The sequence below is a fragment of the Dendropsophus ebraccatus genome, chromosome 7 (genome assembly GCF_027789765.1).
Source record: "Dendropsophus ebraccatus isolate aDenEbr1 chromosome 7, aDenEbr1.pat, whole genome shotgun sequence".
Classification (NCBI taxonomy): domain Eukaryota; kingdom Metazoa; phylum Chordata; class Amphibia; order Anura; family Hylidae; genus Dendropsophus; species Dendropsophus ebraccatus.
Window position 1 is genome coordinate 99,016,626 of NC_091460.1, and position 21,137 is coordinate 99,037,762.

General features: G+C 45.0%; 1 protein-coding gene across 5 annotated transcripts in view; it reads right to left on the reverse strand.

Annotated features, from left to right (window-relative positions):
* Window positions 1-670: 670 nt before the first annotated feature.
* The window catches only part of RAB3A (RAB3A, member RAS oncogene family), a 70,312-nt gene continuing 49,845 nt past the window's right edge, over window positions 671-21,137 (reverse strand). For 4 of the 5 annotated variants that reach the window (XM_069976661.1, XM_069976659.1, XM_069976660.1 and 1 more), the window contains exons 2-5: window positions 20,873-21,100; window positions 7,482-7,600; window positions 2,625-2,749; window positions 671-1,294 (exon numbers count right to left, since the gene is read on the reverse strand). In XM_069976661.1, the coding sequence (XP_069832762.1) occupies window positions 1,104-1,294; window positions 2,625-2,749; window positions 7,482-7,600; window positions 20,873-21,100 (663 nt within the window). In that variant the 3' untranslated portion in view covers window positions 671-1,103. Of the gene's footprint in view, window positions 1,295-2,624; window positions 2,750-7,481; window positions 7,601-20,872; window positions 21,107-21,137 lie in introns of those variants that run through there. The other variant, XM_069976658.1, reaches the window with a different exon arrangement.

Here is a 21,137-nt window from a genome sequence, read left to right on the forward strand (position 1 = left end):
GGAACCTGGAACGGCACTCCATTAAAATAGGAAGATAGATTCTCACATACATATTGCAAAGTCAGACACAGGAAAACAAAAGAATAATAAAATATATACTGTATATATATATATAAATAATCTTAACACAAAAGAGTGGCAAGAGGTACGATATGGAAGTGTTTCAATGCACACACACAAAAAGCAATTCAGGGAAAACTGATAGAACATTCATGTTTCATGCGGACACGTTTATAGGATCTCTTATTTCTGATGGATATTGCCATTAAAATGCTAAAAAAAAATCCAGTTTGTACAGAGTCTAAGTCTCTATAGAGATCGTAGTGCTAAAGTGGTCAAAAAGGTTTCTCTTTCAAATTAACTGGTGTCAGAAAGTTATATAGATTTTTAATTTACTTCTATTTAGAAATCTTCAGCCTTCCAAGTACTTATCAGCTGCTGTATGTCCTGCAGGAAGTGGTGTATTCTTTCCAATCTGGCACAGTGCTCTCTGCTGTAACCTCTGTCCATGTCCGGAACCGTTCAGAGCAGTAGCAAATCCTCATAGAAAAACTCTCCTGTTTTGGACAGTTCCTGATGGACAGAGGTGGCAGCAGAGAGTCAGACTGGAAAGAATACACACTTCCTGCAGGGCATACAGCAGCTGATAAGCACTGGAAGGCTGGACATTTTTAAATAGAAGTAAATTGTAAATCTATATAACTTTCTGACACCAGTTGATGTGAAAGAAAAAGCATTTAGTCAAGTTCACCTTTAAGTCACCAGTGATTTTAATAGTTCAGTAGACACTGTACAAAAATGGCAGTTTTCCAGTCATTTTTTTCTCATTACTAATGTTAACCCACTCTCTCTATACATATATATATTTATATATAATTTATTTTTAAACTATTTTTTTTTTTTATTCAACCACTCAGTTTTAACTCTCTCTTTGCTACATAGATTCTAACTAAAAAGGCTGTAACAGACAAAGTCATCTTCTGATGATATGCAGGTCCTAAGGGTCAGTGAGGGAGAGGTCACCATCTTACAGCGGATAGGGGTAGGGGTGCGGAATGCTGTATGTGTGTGTGTATATATGTGGACAGGGAAAGGCATGTTCCTTAGCAGGCACAGTCCTGGTGTGGTGGAGCCTGCTGGTCAGTGAGCTGAGGTCCCTGTTTGGCTCCAGTAACAGCTGGATCAGCTGTATCCAAGCTCTCGGACATCTTTTCACAGATTATGTCCACCAAACGTTCAAATGTCTGCTTCACATTAATGTTGTCTTTAGCGCTGGCTTCAAAGAATTCAAAACCTGCAAAGTAACAATATAGAGTAAGTAGATTTTATCATCCATCTTGCCTCCCTATCCTAACAGGGAAACCTCAAAACCAAACTTCTTGATGGACCAGATGGAAAGAATTTTCACAAATGTAAACTATAAAAAGGGTTATAGGTGACACAGACGGTCCCGTCCTAACGGACACAGGCTGTCACGTTACTAATAAATGTTTAATAAATAAAATAATTGATGAGATTATATTGTATTGTATAATAATTTTTTTGTAAATATATTTTTTAAAAAGAAGAAGTTGTTTTGACAATACAAGTAATCAGTAAAAACAAAAAGAGACACGAAATCCCTCAATACATTTTCACAAATCTGGACATGAGAGCGCTCAACAAAGTCTTAACTAGGGCTGATGGGTCTTGAAGGGCAAACAATGCCCAGAAGTCCATGAAAGAGAGGTAGCAAGTCGTAACATGCCCAGGCTAAAGAAAAGTCTGAGTCAGGTAGTGTGTCAGTCAGGTAGTTTACCTACGATGCACCTAACATGCAGGATATGGGCTGTCGATCAAACAACACGACAAAAATCAACATCATTAAAAGGGGTTTTCCAGTGAAAATCTTTTTCTTTCAAATCAACTGATATCAGAAGTTTATATAGATTTGTAATTTACTTCTATTAAAAAATCCCAAGTCTTTCCATACTTATTAGCTACAATATGTCCTGCAGGAAATGTAGTTTTATACTCCGTCTGACACAGTGCCCTCTGCTGACATTTCTAGCCGAAACTCTGTCTCGATTTTCTATGAATCCCCATAGAAAACCTCTCCTACTCTGGAAAGTTCCTGTCTCGGCCAGACATGTCAGCAGGGAGCACTGTGTCTGAATAAAAATAAAAACAAGGGAAAAGACAAGGGGAAAAAAAAGGGGGGGGGGGGGTGTCGGGGGGTTTGGTTAAAGAAGAACAGCCGAGGGGGGGGGAACCTCCCAGCGTCTCGGGATAACAGTTCTTGATGCCGCCAAAAAGTGGCACAGCTAGCCTTTTTGCATGAGTGATAGGTCTGGGAATAGCAAAGCGATTTTTGGGGTAGGCATAATGTCAGATACTGTCACCTGTGTATAGATCTGGAAAAACAGCAATCCAGAACAGCTGCATTACCGGACAGTCCCACCATATGTGAAGCATGGAGCCAACGCCTGAGCCGCACCTCTCATAATTATTCTTTATAAATTATAAATAAATAAAAATCAAGGACAAAAGAACGAAAAATAAAATGCATAACAGTGAAAAACTACTCCTATCCTATCTGTGATAATAGGCACCATCAGTGGTGAACTCCTAAAGTGGTGTCTTACCAAGGTGTTCTGCCAGCTGCCGTCCCCGCTCTGATGACACAACCCTTTCATCCTCCATGTCACATTTGTTACCGACCAACAGAACTTGAGCATTGTCCCAGGAATAGGTTTTGATCTGAGTTGACCTAGTAAGTGCAATCAACAGGTTAATTTAAAGGTATTAAAGGTAACCTGTCACAGGGGACAATGGCACAGAGCCCGCCCAACCCCAGGGCCGTCTTACCCATTGGGCAAGGTAGGCGGCTGCCCGGGGGCCCTTGCGTCCGAGGGGGCCCCGAAAGTCTTTTTGATCCCGTCAGCGCCGAAATAACAGCAGCCGGAGCCTGTGAGAGATCACTATCAGAGGCCCCATGCTGCTGTTACTTCGGCGCTAGCGGGCCGCGGGAGCGGGATCAGCCAGCATCACTTAGTGCTGTCGTACGTCCAGACGCCATCGTGACGTCATCACCCCACTCTTCATTGGACGGAGGGCCGCAGTGGACGGCCGCACGCTCCGGCCCCGCCTCTCTCCTGTCCACAAGTAGCTGTAGCGCCGTGAGGCTTCTCCCCCGCCGCGCTCCTTTACCTCAGACTGCTGCACGGCCACGGGGGTGAGTATTGTAACCCCCGGAGGATTACTGTGTGTGTTTGGGGCGGGGGGGATGGCGGTCTGCAGGGATAGTGTGTGGGGAATAGTGTTGGCGGCCGGGGGGTGGCAGTGTGTGTGTGTAAGAGGAGGAGGAGGAGGAGAATGGGGGTAGTAGTGTGTGTAGGAGGAGGAGGATGGGGGTAATGTGTGTGGAGGAGGAGGATGGGGGTAGTAGTGTGTGTAGGAGAAGGAGGAGGATAGGGGTAATGTGTGTGTGTAGGAGGAGGAGGATGGGGGTAGTAGTGTGTGTAGGAGGAGGAGGATGGGGGTAATGTGTGTGTGTAGGAGGAGAAGGATGGGGGTAGTAGTGTGTGTAGGAGGAGGAGGATGGGGGTAATGTGTGTGGAGGAGGAGGATGGGGGTAGTAGTGTGTGTAGGAGGAGGATAGGGGTAATGTGTGTGTGTGTAGGAGGAGGAGGATGGGGGTAGTAGTGTGTGTAGGAGGAGGAGGATGGGGGTAGTGTGTGTAGGAGGAGGAGGATGGGGGTAGTGTGTGTAGGAGGAGGAGGATGGGGGTAGTGTTAGGAGGAGGAGGATTGGGGTAGTGTGTGTAGGAGGATGGGGGTAGTGTGTGTAGGAGGAGGAGGATGGGGGTAATGTGTGTGTGTGTAGGAGGAGAAGGATGGGGGTAGTAGTGTGTGTAGGAGGAGAAGGATGGGGGTAGTAGTGTGTGTAGGAGGAGGAGGATGGGGGTAGTGTGTGTAGGAGGATGGGGGTAGTGCGTGTAGGAGGAGGAGGATGGGGGTAGTGCGTGTAGGAGGAGGAGGATGGGGGTAGTGTTAGGAGGAGGAGGATTGGGGTAGTGTAAGGAGGAGGAGGAGGATTGGGGTAGTGTGAGGAGGAGGAGGAGGATTGGGGTAGTGTGAGGAGGAGGAGGATGGGGGTAGTGTGAGGAGGAGGAGGAGGAGGATTGGGGTAGTGTGAGGAGGAGGAGGATGGGGGTAGTGTGAGGAGGAGGAGGAGGATTGGGGTAGTGTGAGGAGGAGGAGGATGGGGGTAGTGTGAGGAGGAGGAGGAGGATTGGGGTAGTGTGAGGAGGAGGAGGATGGGGGTAGTGTGAGGAGGAGGAGGATGGGGGTAGTGTGAGGAGGAGGATGGGGTAGTGTGTGTAGGAGGATGGGGGTAGTGTGTGTAGGAGGATGGGGGTAGTGTGTGTAGGAGGAGGAGAATGGGGGTAGTGTGTGTAGGAGGAGGAGGATGGGGGTAGTGTGTGTAGGAGGATGGGGGTAGTGTGTGTAGGAGGATGGGGGTAGTGTGTGTAGGAGGAGGAGAATGGGGGTAGTGTGTGTAGGAGGAGGAGGATGGGGGTAGTGTGTGTAGGAGGATGGGGGTAGTGTGTGTAGGAGGAGGAGGATGGGGATAGTGTGAGGAGGAGGAGGATTGGGGTAGTGTGAGGAGGAGGAGGATGGGGGTAGTGTGTGTAGGAGGAGGATGGGGGTAGTGTAAGGAGGAGGAGGAGGATTGGGGTAGTGTGAGGAGGAGGAGGAGGATTGGGGTAGTGTGAGGAGGAGGAGGAGGATTGGGGTAGTGTGAGGAGGAGGAGGATGGGGGTAGTGTGAGGAGGAGTAGGAGGAGGATGGGGTAGTGTGTGTAGGAGGATGGGGGTAGTGTGTGTAGGAGGAGGAGGATGATGGGGGTAGTGTGTGAAGGAGGAGTAGGATGGGGGTAGTGTGTGTGTATGGGTCAGGTGGGGGTTGTGTGTGTGTGTGTAGGAGGAGGATGGGGGTAGGGGAGGAGGATAGGGTAGTGTGTGTTTAGGGGGAGGAGGGGGGAAGATGGGGGTAGTGTGTTTTTAGGGGGGGCAGATGGGGTAGTGTGTGTGTGTGTGTAGGGGGTAGTGTGAGTGTGAGGATGGGGGTAGTGTGTGTAGGAGGATGGGGGTAGTGTGTGTAGGAGGAGGAGGATGGGGGTATTGTGTGTAGGAGGATGGGGGGAAGATGGGGGTAGTGTGTTTTTAGAGGGGGCAGATGGGGGTAGTGTGTGTGTGTGTGTGTAGGGGGGTCAGATGGGGTAGTGTGTGTAGGGGGGGTCAGATGAGTGTAGTGTGTGTGTAGGGGGGTCAGATGGGGGTAGTGTGTGTGTAGGGGGGGTCAGAAATAATTGTACTGGCTAGGGGAGGGGTTGCCAAGATGGGGGGGTTTTGATGGTGGCGGCCGTGGGGGGCCCAATTCGCACCTCTGCCCAGGGGCCCATAATGCTGTTAAGATGGCCCTGCCCAACCCCCCACTGCAGCCCCCGGATACTTACCCTTTCAGACTAGTCCCATTCCTGGAGCCAGTCCCGGGACAAAGATATCAGCGCCCGAAGCCGTGCGCGCGTGCCGATGAGATGAGTCAGACGCCCATAGAAAATGACGGGCGGGGCTCCCATCATTCTCTATGGACATCCGACTCATCTCAGATATATTCCTCCTGGGACCGGCTCCAGGAACAGGACTCGTTGGGAAGGGTAAGTATCCGGGAGATGCAACGGGGGGTCGGGCGGGCTCTGTGCCATCGTCCCCGGTGACAGGTTCCCTTTAAGAGACTGTCCTTTATATAGCACCAACATATTCCACAGCAATTCATAGAGCTTGTCATCACTCAAAGTTGTCCTTGTCCCCATTGGGGCTTACAATATAAATTCCAAATTCACCTATTGGTAATGCTTTGGGATATGGGAGAAAACCAGAGCACTCAATGCGGATGTTGTCCCTTGTTGGATTTGAAAATTCTCCTGCAAGGCTTCTCCAATGTGCTGATATGTGTTGACACATTCAGTGTCACCTAGATTAAGCCTAGAGGTCTAGATGAAAACTTCAAAATTTCTGGATTATTTTAAAATACAGATAGTAAAATGGAAATTTAGAAAAAGCATCCCCAAAAACTGTACTTCTGGCTGTTTCCCTGCCCCTATATTCCCCTATCTGCTAAAGAGTAAGGGCCCTATTCCACCGGACGATTATCGTTTGCATAATCGTTAACGATCAACGATCTCAAACGACCGCTATTGCTAAAGACCTGAAAATGTTCACTCATTTCCATGGAACGATAATCGTTACTTATGATCGTATTTGCGATCAATTTTTCTTCGCTATTGTGTTCGTATCTACTGCGAACGACGTGTTATTCAATGCGAACGTTTTGCGAACGAGCAATGATAAAAATAGGTCCAGGTCTTATAAAGTGATCAACGATTTCTCGTTCGGTCGTTAATCGTTAACTGCATTTCAACCGAACGATTATCGTTTAGATTCGAACAATTTAACGATAATCTGAACAATAATCGTCCGGTGGAATGGGGCCCTAAGGGTCCCGTTATACTATACGATGTACCGGCCACGAGATTGGCGCTCGTCTGCAGTGCTTTTAGGCTACAATCACACATAGCAAAAGTGGCGGAATTCTGCGGCGGAGAATGCCGCCATCGTCCCTGTCATAATGAGAGTCTATGGGAGGCTTGCGCGCCTCCTCTCTCGGCACTGAAGAATAAACGTGTTCATTCTTCAGCACGCAGAGAGGAGCCGTGCGAGCCTCCCATAGACTCTCATTATGACAGGGAGGCTGGCGGAATTCTGCCACTTTTGCTACGTGTGAACGTAGTCCTACACAGCACAATTAATCGCGCAGCCAGGTTGTATAGTTCATGCAGCCATGGAAACCAAGAGTACAGATCTGAGTTACCAGATCACACGGCAGTAAAAAAATACCTTCAGTGCTGCTGTATCTTCAGGGGACACCTCTCCCCCCGGTGGCCTGAAGATACAGCAGTGGATATACATATCCTATATGTACGTTATATCCTAATTACATATCTGTACTGTCAGTTTCCCTTTGCTATCAGCCACACAGCCCTCTTTTACACAGGAAGTTGTGCAGCCAATAGTGATAAATTTTGCTGCAGTCCAAAAGTTGCCGAGGATCATGCGTTTTCCCGGGACAATTATAGGCCAAAGGAGCATTTCTAGGAACACGCCTGGCAATATCCTTTCCTTTGCCCCACTTCCCCATGGTCTTTACACTTAATTGCGCTCTGGTGCCAGACTAGGTAGACGCTTGCAAAAAAAAAAAAAAAAAGTCACAACTTCAGTATGTTTTAAAGCCACAAGTGTAAAATAAATATTGAACTCCAGTGCTTTCCCTCAATTTATATTCATCAGTTGTAAGGCTCTGGATCTGGGGCACCGACAGTCAACATCATTGGGCACAGACAGACCTTATACCAGCACCAGGCAGATTGTCTGTACTCACCAGTCCTGTACAGCATTAAACGATTCTTCATTGGTTATGTCGTACATCAGGATAAAGCCCATAGCCCCCCGGTAATAAGCAGTGGTAATTGTTCTGTACCTTTCCTGTCCAGCGGTGTCCTGCAAGACATAGATATTAGAATTAGGTGAGAGAACCTGTATTGTATAATCAGAGAGTATGTCAACAGAGTGGCGAAAAGACAGAATATTAAAACGTCTCTCTCATGAAGTTTGCTGACCCAATTGTCATGCAGGGGCTCTTGCAACAGGAAGTTCCGGTAATTATGGATATGGCCAAGCCAGGTCATTTCCGTGCAAAAGTCCTATTCTCATCCAATATGGCTTCTGCACGGAACCAACCCAGCGTGGTCGTATGCAGGGCTGCAGAGTCTATCAATGACCGACTCAGACTCCTTCATAAAAGGGCCAGTCATGATGGGGGTTATTTATCGTATTGTGTGTATCTATTAGTGTATCTGGTGTAAGTAGATCTGGCTTAGCAGCTTCTCCTGTGAAATGTCCTACATGATCCTGGAGCGACTTCTGACTAAATAAGGCAAAGATATAAAGCAGATTCTCCTGTGCGTGCAGTAGATGCAGCTAGTCTCTAGCCTTCATGTCCAGAACAATTCAGAACTAGACTAGATGGAGCAGGTGGTCTTTTCTGCTGACAATATTCTAAGTTTCTAATTGAATATTCACCATACACAAAGAAAAACTGCTACCAATGCCAGATACCTGTGTTATAGAGGTCAGACATAGTGATACAGAGGTTAGCATCCATGCTTCTGAATCATCACCGCCCCACAGGGGCAACCTGCTCGGCAAATCAGTGACTACAGCTGTGTCCAGCCTTAGTCACCGATTGGCATTTTTAGTGGGGCTGTGACATTGCAGGATCAGTATGTACACTACTGTTCAAAAGTTTGGGGTCACATTGAAATGTCCTTATTTTTGAAGGAAAAGCACTGTACTTTTCAATGAAGATAACTTTAAACTAGTCCTAACTTTAAACAAATACACTCTATACATTGCTAATGTGGTAAATGACTATTCTAACTGCAAATGTCTGGTTTTTGGTGCAATATCTACATTGGTGTATAGAGGCCCATTTCCAGCAACTATCACTCCAGTGTTCTAATGGTACAATGTGTTTGCTCATTGGCTCAGAAGGCTAATTGATGATTAGAAAACCCTTGTGCAATCATGTTCACACATCTGAAAACAGTCTAGCTCGTTACAGAAGCTACAAAACTGACCTTCCTTTGAGCAGATTGTGTTTCTGGAGCATCACATTTGTGGGGTCAATTAAACGCTCAAAATGGCCAGAAAAAGAGAACTTTCATCTGAAACTCGACAGTCTATTCTTGTTCTTAGAAATGAAGGCTATTCCATGCGAGAAATTGCTAAGAAATTGAAGATTTCCTACAACAGTGTGTACTACTCCCTTCATAGGACAGCACAAACAGGCTCTAACTAGAGTAGAAAAAGAAGTGGGAGGCCGCGTTGCACAACCAAGCAAGAAGATAAGCACATTATAAAGTCTCTAGTTTGAGAAACAGACGCCTCACAGGTCCCCAACTGGCATCTTCATTAAATAGTACCCGCAAAACACCAGTGTCAACATCTACAGGGAAGAGGCGGCTGCGGGATTTTGGGCTTCAGGGCAGTGTGGCAAAGAAAAAGCCATATCTGAGACTGGCCGGCCAGAGCATACTTTACCTCCACCCCGCTCCGGCTTGCTTCGGGGGTTCTCGGTAGGCATGAGCGAACCGGCTGAGGTTCGGGTTTGTATGAACCTGAACTATCGGCTTCTGATTCCTGCTGTCTGCGCTGCTCTGCCGCAGCCACTGATATGCTGAACAGGACGTGAAAACGTCGGGAGCCCCCGAAGCAAGCGGTAGCGGGGAGGAGGTAAAGTATGCTCTGGCCGGCTGGGGGCCGCTTTCACGTACATACTCCCAGCGGGATGTAAATCCCGCTGCGAGTATGTATCCTCATTGAAAGTAATAGGCATAGGATCTGCAGTGGAATTTATGTTTGTGTGAATTTACCCTTAAAACGGTTTCCATATGTTATATCTCTGGGCAGTCGTCTCTTCAAATGTTACCGCTCTTGCATTCCAGATTCTGAGGGCAGTTAAACAGTTACTATATCCAGTATAAAGATTGGTAATAAGCCGTACCTGTTCTATCTGCTGTCTAATAGTGACTAATGCGCCATAATTGAGCTGTAATGAAAAGTGTCACAACAGCTTTAACTACAGACTGTCTGCGTACCCTCCACACTGAACACTCACTCTATGTAGAAACCTTCAGCGTCTATTAGCCAGCCAATAATAAATCCTGCATATACCTATGGGTTTTCATGCTCAACTACATCCAACACAGATTTGGAAGTCTATTCAATGTATCAAATTGTATTGGCACATTTTAGTAGCACATTAACAGGCCAATGGGGATTTAGAATTCATTTAACATGTGATATTGAGCCCTTTCCTATACAAAGCTATTTACTACCATTTCATCTGCTGGACAGGTAAAGAGGTGACAGTAAGGGCCATATCTCTCTCTCTCTCACACACACACACACATTTATATAGTTAGTGATGTCCATGCAGTCCTTGCTTTCAACTGTAAAAATAAAAACTCACACTTCTGGCCCATCACTTCAGTGACAGGCCACTCAGCCAATCACTGGTTAAGACTGGACAGCTCCTAGCCAGTGACTGGTTGAGCAGCCTGTCACTGAACAGATGGGCTAGAAGTGTCAGTGGTAAGCAGGGAACATGGACAGAAGGCTGCAGGACAACAGGGGAGAATAGGAAAATATAAACTTTATACCGATGATTTTTAGGCAAGTTTAAACTACAAAGATCAGGCGATGATCATTGTCTTTATTATACGGAGCAATAGTCTGCTACATGGCCACTTTCTTCCAGAGACAGCACCACTCTTGTCTCCAGTTCAGGTGTGGTTTGCAATTAAACTCCATTCACTTCAATGGAGTTACAAAACCCTACCCAAACTGGAGACTAGAGAGGGGCTGTGTCTGGAAGAAAGTGGCCATGTTTTTCTAACACTGAAAAACCCCTTTAAAATCATTTGAAAAAAAAAAAAAAAAAAAAAGCCCCAACAGGAGTCTATAGGTTCTGTTAAAGAAGCAGTTCACCCAAAATCGATGTTCTGCGGCGCAGATAATCGATGTTCTGCGGCGCAGCTCCGTTCCCGTCCCGCGGTGCCGTTCAAATCTGGCGCGCGCTCACTTCTGCCGGCGCTGTGACTCCTCTTCTCTGAGCTGTCATTATAGGCCGGAAGTCACTCGCTTCCATGCATTCTCTATGGAAGCGTGTGACTTTCGGCGTTCAAATTACAAGGGAGAGAAGAGGAGTCACAGCGCCGGCGGAAGTGAGTGCGCGCCAGATTTGAACGGCACCACGGGACGGGAACGGAGCTGCGCCGCGGGACATCGACCATCTTCCGTGAGTATACATGCCAGCGGCTACTGGGGGGGCCAAAAATTTTTGGGGGTGAACTGCTTCTTTAAAGGAGAATCTTTGAGGCATTTAGCAACCATCTTTTCTGCACAAACTCAGATCCTAGAAGAAGTTGCTAAGAAACACGGCTAAAGGTGCCCAGATTTCTAGCACTGTTCTTCCAAGTCCATGTCTTGTGTGAACCAGCTAGATCTGCCAGTGACGCCGCTGAACCTCCCACAAACAACATGCTGCCTGTTAATCACGTCTTCACAGGATATGTTTTTCAGTTGATGATGCCTGGCTTTTTCCAGATGGAACATAACACTGACCAGGCTTGTTATCAGCGCAACCACAATATCTTTAAGCGTCAAATTCAGGACACCGTGTGAACCATAGGGAGCTGAAGACGCTCCATCAATTCGTCTGCGTGCCTACAAATGTTTAAATCTTCAGCCATTATGCACACATTCCTCATATTCAGGAGCTTTGCAACAGAGCAAATTATCGGAACTCCCAGTATCTGTATCAGTACAGCAGCGCTAAGATTTAAACTGTTTCGGGGCTCCCGGCATCATAATAATAATAATATTTATATAGAGCCAACAGATTCTGCAGCATGATGCCGAGAGTTGCGATAATCTGTTCCGTTGCACATGTCCATATATATTTGTACCGTGCACGGAATGTGTGCATAAGGCCTTATGGAAGGGGCAACCTACATGGCCAAACGGCCACAAAGTGTGATGGTTTCAACCGTAACAGCAGCCCTAAAGCAAACCACCTGGTGAGGGTGCCATAGCATGCCTAGCATGGGCATTGTATGGGGGACTATATAAGGGCTTATATAAAGATCCTATCATGTGGCCCCTCACTGTACCTCTGTCATCATACTATAATAGACATATTACATGGCACATTGCATTTTATCTAGGCTTAACCAGAATTTTTTGCATTTTTTGAATGTGGAAAAGAAAGTTCTTGTTGTTGTCTAATTTATCTCCCCAGACAACAATAAAAGGACATTATAACCCTCTGACATAATAGGAGGTGTAGCCTTATCATTGTGCTATTCCATACAAAGACATCCAGCATCATGCACTATAGGTTTGGTTTGCTTTTTAAATAAAAAGTAGCACAATGTAATTTAATTTAAATAGAACTTTTTTTTTTAATCAAATAATTTTTATTAAAAGGTTTTGCATTTTTTGAAAGACACATAACCACAGGGAGGCCAGTACAGTAGCCCAAACCCTGCGCAAAACAGTACAGAACAGAAAGTAAAAACAACAAATTGGCAACAACCAAAATAGTCCAAAAAGACAACCCTTCAGAAGAGGAGGGGTACGCAGCAGTAATGACAGTAAACCATTACAGAGGCTCTATAACCTCCATTATAAGCAGAAACTCCTGGATATATGTTTAGGTGGCCGTTGAGGGAGAGAGCCTGCCTCTAGTAAGTGATGGCGGCGCCATACCGGGGGTATCTAGCCAAGGGGCCCAGATCTTCTCAAATTTTTTCATCGCCTCCCGCTTTTCATAGGCATATTTATCATTGGCAATAAGCCAGTTAACTTTAGCTACAAAGACAGTACTCGTCAGAGGGTCCTGGTCAAGCCAGGATTGAGCTATCAGCTTTCTAGCCATATACAAGATCCTAGCAACAGCTACTTTACCAGGATTAGGTAAGGCTATGTCCTCTACGTAGCCTAAGATGCAAACTAAGGGAGACTGTTCAAGGTGAACAGAATAGACTTTGTGGATAATTGAAGCAACCTCTTGCCAATACCTCATTAATTTTGGGCGCCAGAACATGTGCAGGATCCCTCCCTCGTCTCTCCGGCACCGAGGACACAGGGCATCGGGACGAAGTCCCACTCTAAATAAGAACAATTTAAATAGAACTTTAAGCAAATCCATTAGAATCTAAGCAAAAAAAATAAATAAAAATTCTATACCAATAACATACATGAGTAAATATTCTCACTAGGTGCTCACTAAGCTCACCCCTCCTAGGCTTTAAGGGAACCAATCAGCCTGATATGGTTCCCTGAACAGCTGTTTAAAGCTCCTGCAGCAGCCCCAGGAGCTGTATACCCGAAAGAAAAAAAAAAAACTGTTTAATCACCCAGGCGCATGACAGGCAGAGGAGGGAAGGTAGTCTTCTAATCTGGGCGGCTCCCAGCCAGTCTAGTCACCACTCTCTGCTTGTCAGCGCGCTTGGAGGGAAGACTGACAGCCAGTAACAGACCTCTCTGTCTGTCATTCATACCCTCAGAGTGCGCAGACAGGCAAAGCGCGGAGACTAGACACGGGCGGGGAGCCCAGGGGTGTTCTTGATGAAGGGGGTGAGGAGGAAGAAAGGAGAGGTGTCGCAAACCTGGGGCACAGATGCTCTAGGCCACACCAGTTGGACTTGCCTGCTACAGATTAAAAGATATTTTTTTGCTCTAACCAAGGCACCAGGCGCATTTTAAAAGACCAGACCGGTAAGGATTTACTGTCATCAAAACGGACAGTGCTAGCAGTTTGGTGGGGTGGGTTGTTGGATACAGGGTCTGTTCTGTAAAGGAATTTTTAATACTTTATTAGGTACACCTGTCCAACTGCACGTTACCACTTAATTTCTAATCAGCCAATCACATGGCGGCTGGTCTGAGTATTTCAGAAACTGCTGATCTACTGGGATTTTCACGCACAACCATCTCTAAGGTTTACAAAGAATGGTCCAAAAAAGAAAAAACATCCAGTGAGCGGCAGTTCTGTGGGCAGAAATGCCTTGTTGATGCCAGAGGTCAGAGGAGAATGGGCAGACTGGTTCGCGCTGATAGAAAGGCAACAGTGACTCAAATAGCCAACCGTTACAACCAAGGTAGGCAGAAGAGCATCTCTGAACGGACAGCACGTCGAACTTTGAGGCAGATGGGCTACAGCAGCAGAAGACCACAGCGGGTGCCACTCCTTTCAGCTAAGAACAGGAAACTGAGGCTACAATTTGCAAAAGCTCATCGAAATTGGACAGTAGAAGATTGAAAAAACGTTGCCTGGTCTGATGAGTCTCGATTTCTGCTTGAACATGACAATGAGTTCACTGTACTCAAATGGCCTCCACAGTCACCAGATCTCAATCCAATAGAGCATCTTTGGGATGTGGTGGAACGGGAGATTCGCATCATGGATGTGCAGCCGACAAATCTGCGGCAACTGTGTGATGCCATCATGTCAATATGGACAAAAATCTCTGAGGAATGCTTCCAGCACCTTGTTGTGTCTATGCCACGAAGAACTGAGGCAGTTCTTCGTGGCATAAGGGGGTCCAACCCGTTACTAGCATGGTGTACCTAATAAAGTGGCCGGTGAGTGTATATACCAGTGAGGGTAAAGCATAGAGCTGTTTCCAAGAACAAGCACATGGGTCGGCTCAAAGTCAAACCCCACTGTACAAAGCCAAATATATAGGTCTTTCTCTGTGAGGTTGGTTCCAATTTCATTAAAATAAAGTACCTACGACATACCCATTATAGAATAACATGCATAACCCTTCACAGGCGCCTCCCTGTCCCTACCTCACAGTGGAAGTTACTTTAAAATGCACTATGTTAACAACTGCAATGAAAGACCCATGTATCTGGCTTTGTACCTAGCTACGAGGTATGACTTTGAGGTGACTCATGTGCTACATTGCAGTAGGAAGAGGAAAAAAAATTGGATATATTCCTGGTGCTACCAGTATTCTCCACAACAAATCGTAAAAGGTATAAAAAGCTAGTTTATTGGTATAAAAGCTATTATAAAAGTACAAATAGTACAGGCAATAACACATTTCGAGAGTCACTCAGTCCCTTCATCAGATTGCATATGTGACTCCCAAAATGTGTTTTTGCCTTACTATATGTACTTTTTTTGTTTTTTATATCAATAAACTAGATTTTTAGTACTTTTTATCCAATTTTTCCCTCTTCCTACTGCATGGTTTAAACAGGTCCCACTAGTGGGAGCATACCGTTCTCTGGATTAGCTGGCCGGCAAACACTTCCTGACAACACCAGCTACCCCTGTGTGGGGATACACACATAAAGCCTAAGGCCCTGCAAGGTGACAGTCCACCTCTAGTGTGCACTTATCCACATTCCCTAAGCATACAGTGCTGCTCTGCTTTTTGAATACAATAATAGGCCATAGGCTGCATCCACCAGGACTCCCTAGGGCTGCATCCAACTTCTTCTGCCACCGGTAATCAAATGCTGAATGCTCGGAGTTGGAGCATGTATTTCTGAGCATTATGGACACCATTAATTCTGACCAAATCCTCAGTCCCAATTGTGCAATAAACTTCCACCATGCTTCATTGTTGCCTTCAATCATTATTGGACCACTCTCCAACACTTCTGCACCTGCTGCTATTTTACTACACTGTAATGCCTGTGTTTTCATGCATATGGCTTTTTTCTGTAATGTGAGACCTTGCTGATGTAGTATAACGACAATGTGTCTGGTTGCTGTGCTCAGTCTTGCCATAGACAGAGAGGTCTACACTTTATTCACCACTGACCGCTCTTAAAATAGCCAAGTCAGCATTAACCCTTTAAGGACAGAGCAAATTTCGATTTTTGCGTTTTCGTTTTTTCCTCCTTGTGCATAAAAGGCCATAGCTTTGCATTTTTCCACCTAGAGACCCACATGAGCCCTTATTTTTTGCGTCACTAATTGTACTTTGCAATGACAGGCTGAATTTTTGCATAAAGTACACTGCGAAACCAGAAAAAAATTCAAAGTGTGGTGAAATTGAAAAAAAAAACGCATTTTGTTTATTTGGGGAAAATGTGTTTTTACGCCATTCGCCCTGGGGTAAAACTGACTTGTTATATATGTTCCTCAAGTCGTTACAATTAAAACGATATGTAACATGTATAACTTATATTGTATTTGATGGCCTGTAAAAAATTTAAACCATTGTCAACAAATATACGACACTTAAAACCGCTCCATTCCCAGGCTTATAGCGCTTTTATCCTTTGGTCTATGGGGCTGTGTCAGGTGTCATTTTTTGCGCCATGATGTGTTCTTTCTATCGGTACCTTAATTGCGCATATACGACTTTTTGATCGCTTTTTATTAAAATTTTTCTGGATTTGATGCGACCAAAAATGCACAATTTTGCACTTTGGGATTTTTTTGCGCTGACGCCATTTACCGTGCGAGATCAGGAATGTGATTAAGTAATAGTTCGGGCGATTATGCACGCGGCGATAGCAAACATGTTTATTTATTTATTTATTTACTTTTATTTATAACCTGGGAAAAGGGGGGTGATTCAGACTTTTATTAGGGGAGGGGGCTTTTTACTAATAATGACATTTTTTTTTAAACTTTTACACTTATACTAGAAGCCCCCCTGGGGGACTTCTAGTATAAGTGCTTTGATCTCTCATTGAGATCTCTGCAGCATAGATATGCTGCAGAGATCCATGAGATAGGCACTCGTTTACTTCCGGGTAAACGAGTGCCGAGCCGGGGACAGCGCCATCTTGGAGCGGTCCCCGGCCGGCTTCATTTACGGAGATCGCTCCTCCGGGATAACATCCCGGAGGAGCGATCTCCCCACTAGACACCAGGGATGACGCTGCGTCCGGTAATCGGATGCAGCTGTCATGTTTGATAGCTGCATCTGATTACTGTATTAGCGGGTACGGCGATCGGACCGTGCCCGCTAATACCTACTGTCCCGGGCTACACGCGGCACCCGGGACCGGCGCGGTTCAGAGCGGGGCCGCCGCGCGGCCCCGCTCTGAACTCCCTTACCGGCATCAGGGCGTAAATTTACGCCCGATGTCGTTAAGGGGTTAAAGGAATACTCTGGCCATCAATATCTTTTCATATATTGCTGGGGTTGCTTAGAAAGTAATAAACACCCTATTCTCACCTACTCTGCTCCCTGGACATCCTCCTGTCACACTTTCAGGTTCCCTGCTGGAGACTCTGGCCGCTATTTCCAAGATGGACCTGTATCAGCAGGCTCAGCCAATCACCGACTGATGCAGGATAGCGCCACTGTCAGTGATTGGCTGAGCAGGCTGTCACTGCCAAGACTAGTCCATCTCAGAAGAAGCAACTGGAGCCTTCAGCAGGGTACCCGAAGATATGACAGGAGGATGTCCAGGGAGCAGGGTAGGTAAGAATAGGATGCTTATTACTTTCTATACAACCCTAGCAATATATAAAAATAATTATCAATGCCCGGAGTATTCCATTAGGTCTTAGTGTGGCTTAAAGTCAACAGAAGAAGTCAACACAGCTGGGGAAAGGCAGCGAGACATTAAAATGGGGAAAAGGTATTTCTTCCTAAGGGTAAACCAGAGCCTCTCCAGAGGGAGATATTACAGAATACCACCTGAAAGGGTATGTTCACACATGGCAGAATTTCGCCCTGCCGATTTGCACCTCATATTACAATACCAGACATGTGGATGGTATGTTTAAGCGAATGTACTTCTTCACTTAGTGGGAACATTTTTTACACTACCTGGTAAGCGTTGGCACGTACATCTCCGTGGCACAGTGCATTTTTTTACACCACCGCCCAGTTTCTGCCATTGGTGCCAGTTTCATGGCCAGACCTGATTCTGATGAAGGCACATCACCCAGGGGGCACAAGGCCTCTCTCCAGTGCATAGACAAACTGGCACTGATGGCAGGCCGCCCCTTGCATCCCTGCTCCTGGGTCTCGCTGATGGCTGCCTCCTGTCATTTTCACATACCTGGCTCCTTAAGTTGCAACCTCATGTACCTGTCTGCACGCTCAGCTAATCAGTGAGTGGGGATGGACACTGGGGGATGGAGTAGGGATGGGTAGGTTTTTTTTTTTTATAATTTTTTTATTTATCCAAGCCAAATAAGAATATAAAAACATTAAGCACAGCTCTCAGCATATCCAAATATTACATTAACCTGTTTCCATATACATACAAGTTCTCATATCATTACATTGTAATATTATCAAAACCCTTACCCTTCTAACCCCCCACCCCTGGACCGAAGAGAGAGAGGAGAAGAAAAAAAAAACCCTCCAACGCAAATACACATCTAACCTCTAACCCAAAGATTCCTAATTACACAAATACACCCAAATCATTATTAATTAACATACTGTCACCATAGGGGTCTCATTCGTTATCCCATGCTGCCCATAACTTCCCAATCTTCAATCCTTTAGGTCCTTGTCTATAATAACTCACTTCATACTTTCTCACAATACTAATTAGGTTACTCCAATTCATAACTGAGGGGGGCTCTTTTGTAACCCATCCTTTCATAATAAGGCTTTGACAGGGTCGAGTGGACCTTCCTCTTCCCCACCCTGGAAAGATTTGGATTAGGTGAATATTTTGTAAAATGGGTAAGGATGTTATACAGTTGCCCCTCAGCTAGGATTAATGTTGGTGGTGTCCTGACGGAGTCCTTTTTGTTGGAAAGAGGAACAAGACAAGGGTGCCCTCTCTCCCCGTTACTATTTGCTTTGTTTATTGAGCCATTGGCTTGAATTGTTGCTAGTAATGTAGGTTTCAGGGGATTTGGGGTGAGCGGTGAGGCGGAGAAACTTCTCCTCTATGCCGACGATATTGTTTTGTTTGTAAGGGACCCTCAGTGTGCTATACCGGGAATTATTCAGTCTATTGAGAACTATGGTCGCTTCTCTGGTCTTCGGATCAATTGGCAAAAGTCTACATTGTTGCTTTTAGATGAGGGTCAGGTATCTTTAGGTGATAAATTGGTAGTTAAACATTGTAAGGAGAACATAGAGTATTTAGGGGTTCGCATATCTGGTAATGTGAAAGATTATGTCAGGCTTAACGTATTGCCTGCCATGGAGAGGATAAGGAATAAGGTCGGTATTTGGGGATCCCTGCCCCTCTCCATGGCAGACAGGTTTGCATTAATTAAAATAGTGGTCCTTCCACAAATGTTGTACTTTCTCAGGGCCTCCCCCATATCGATTGAGGATAAGTATTTTAAAGAGCTTGAGAGGGTTCTCAACAGTCTCATATGGGGAAGGAAGAGAGTCAGGATCAAGCAGCATTTCTTCTGTCTCCCAGTACATGGTGGCGGGGTCGCACTTCCCAACTTTTGGGTATATTTTTTAGCTACCCAGTTGGCCAAAATAAAGACTTTGTCTGGTTCGGAACTAGGTTTCCATTTAATTAAACACTGTCAAGGGGTGAGTCAAGATTTTTTTGCCATGTTAGAGAATGGAACATTAGCACAAGGTAACTGGGGAACGCACCGTTTGTTTGAGAAAGTGTGGGTACACTTAAAAAAGATTTTAGGAATAAAAGGGAGTCTGAATTGTACCCCTATATGGAGAAATAGGTATTGTGAAGAGTTTTTCAAAATGCAGGATTTTGGTTGCTGGGAAAAGTTAGGAATAGATAAAGTTGCACATTTGTTTCGGGATGGGAAGTTGATTCCCTATGAGGAATTGCAAGAGAGATACTCCCTCCATGAGGGATTTAAATTTAGATACGCACAAATTAAGAATGCAGAAAGACACGAGAGAAGGAAAAGTTTTGGTTAGAATCACACATAGTAATAGATTATTTAGGGGATCCTCATGCTAAAGGGAAACCACTTACAGTAATATATAAGCATTTGATGAATACAACCGCTAGCAAATCCATGTTTAAGGCTAACAGGTATTGGAAGGAAGTGTTGAACCTCCATGATCGCGACGACTGGGATCGAATATTTAAGAATGTTGCTATCTCCTCAAACAATCGCAACCATCGACTGACCCAGCTTAAGATTATTTACAATCTGTATTGTACCCCAAAGCTCTTAAATAAATTTACTAACGGGGGGGAGAAATGCTGTTTGAAGTGTGGTGAGTGGAATGCAGATATGGTACACATGTTGTGGGAATGTCAAGCCATCGGAAAGTTCTGGCGGGAGGTTGCAGATAAAATATTTCAGAAGCTTGCTACTAATTTGGAGCTCACCCCGGATGTCTTTATTTTGGGTAACATTCCGGATGGGCTTAATAATAGAGTTTTGATCAGTAAGATACTTATGTTGGCTCGAACCCTTATTATGAAGGGATGGGTAGGTTTAAAAGTTTTATTCTGCACATAATATGTCGAATGCAAATTGATACAAGAATTTTGCAAATATTGTTTTCTTACTGTATTCATTGTGAGTCATTTCATATTGCTTTCTCCCATTCATATACAAAGCAGCTTTTCAGAGTCTGCAGGTTGCCATTGGAAACACATAGTAATTTACTTCCATGCCACTATCAGACGTGACCTAACAGCTTCGCTCTAGTTGTATACAACAGCATCCGTTTTTTTTTTTTCTTTTAAGTACACATTAAATGGACAGCAAAAACGTAGTGTGACTATAGCCTAAAAGATAACCTGTAGAATTAGACATTTAAAAGGGTACTCAGGAAGAAATATTTTCCTTTCAAATCAACTGGTGTCCGAAAGTTATATAGATTTGTAAAATTACCTCTTTTCTTCCAGTACTTATTAGCTGCTGTATGCCCTGCAGGAAGTGGTGTATTCTTTCCAGTCTGACACAGTGCTCTCTTCTGCCACCTCTGTTCATGTCAGGAACTGTCCAGAGCAGGAGCAAATAAGTCATTTCCACATCTATATAACTTTCTGACACCCTTTAGGCATGAATGGAGTTTTGCGACTCCATATCAATAAAAGATACATCAAGCAAAGCATTTACAAAATGGCTCAACATTGCATAAACCCTTCTCTTGCTCTCAGTTGAGGAAGCAAAAAAAAAAAAATCTGATATACATCTCTGCATAAATCATGTATTTCTATAAATTGCCTTTAAGAAGCTAGAACCTGCACATTGCCATCTCTGTGCCTGCTGTAATAGTAATGGAGTACTGATTATAGCCTTACCCAGATCTGCAGCTTGATTCTTTTGTCATTCCTGTAAATAGTTTTCACTTTGAAGTCTATTCCAACCGTGCTGACAAATGCCGGGGTGAACGAGTCGTCTGCATATCGGAAAAGAAAGGAGGTTTTGCCCACGCTGCTGTTCCCAATAATTAGGATCTTGAACATGTAATCAAAGTTTTGGTCAGAGGATTCTTTCTGCCCATAGCGAGAGTCTGTAGCTGATGCCATCTGCATGGGAAGAGATGCACACAGATTATAATGGAAC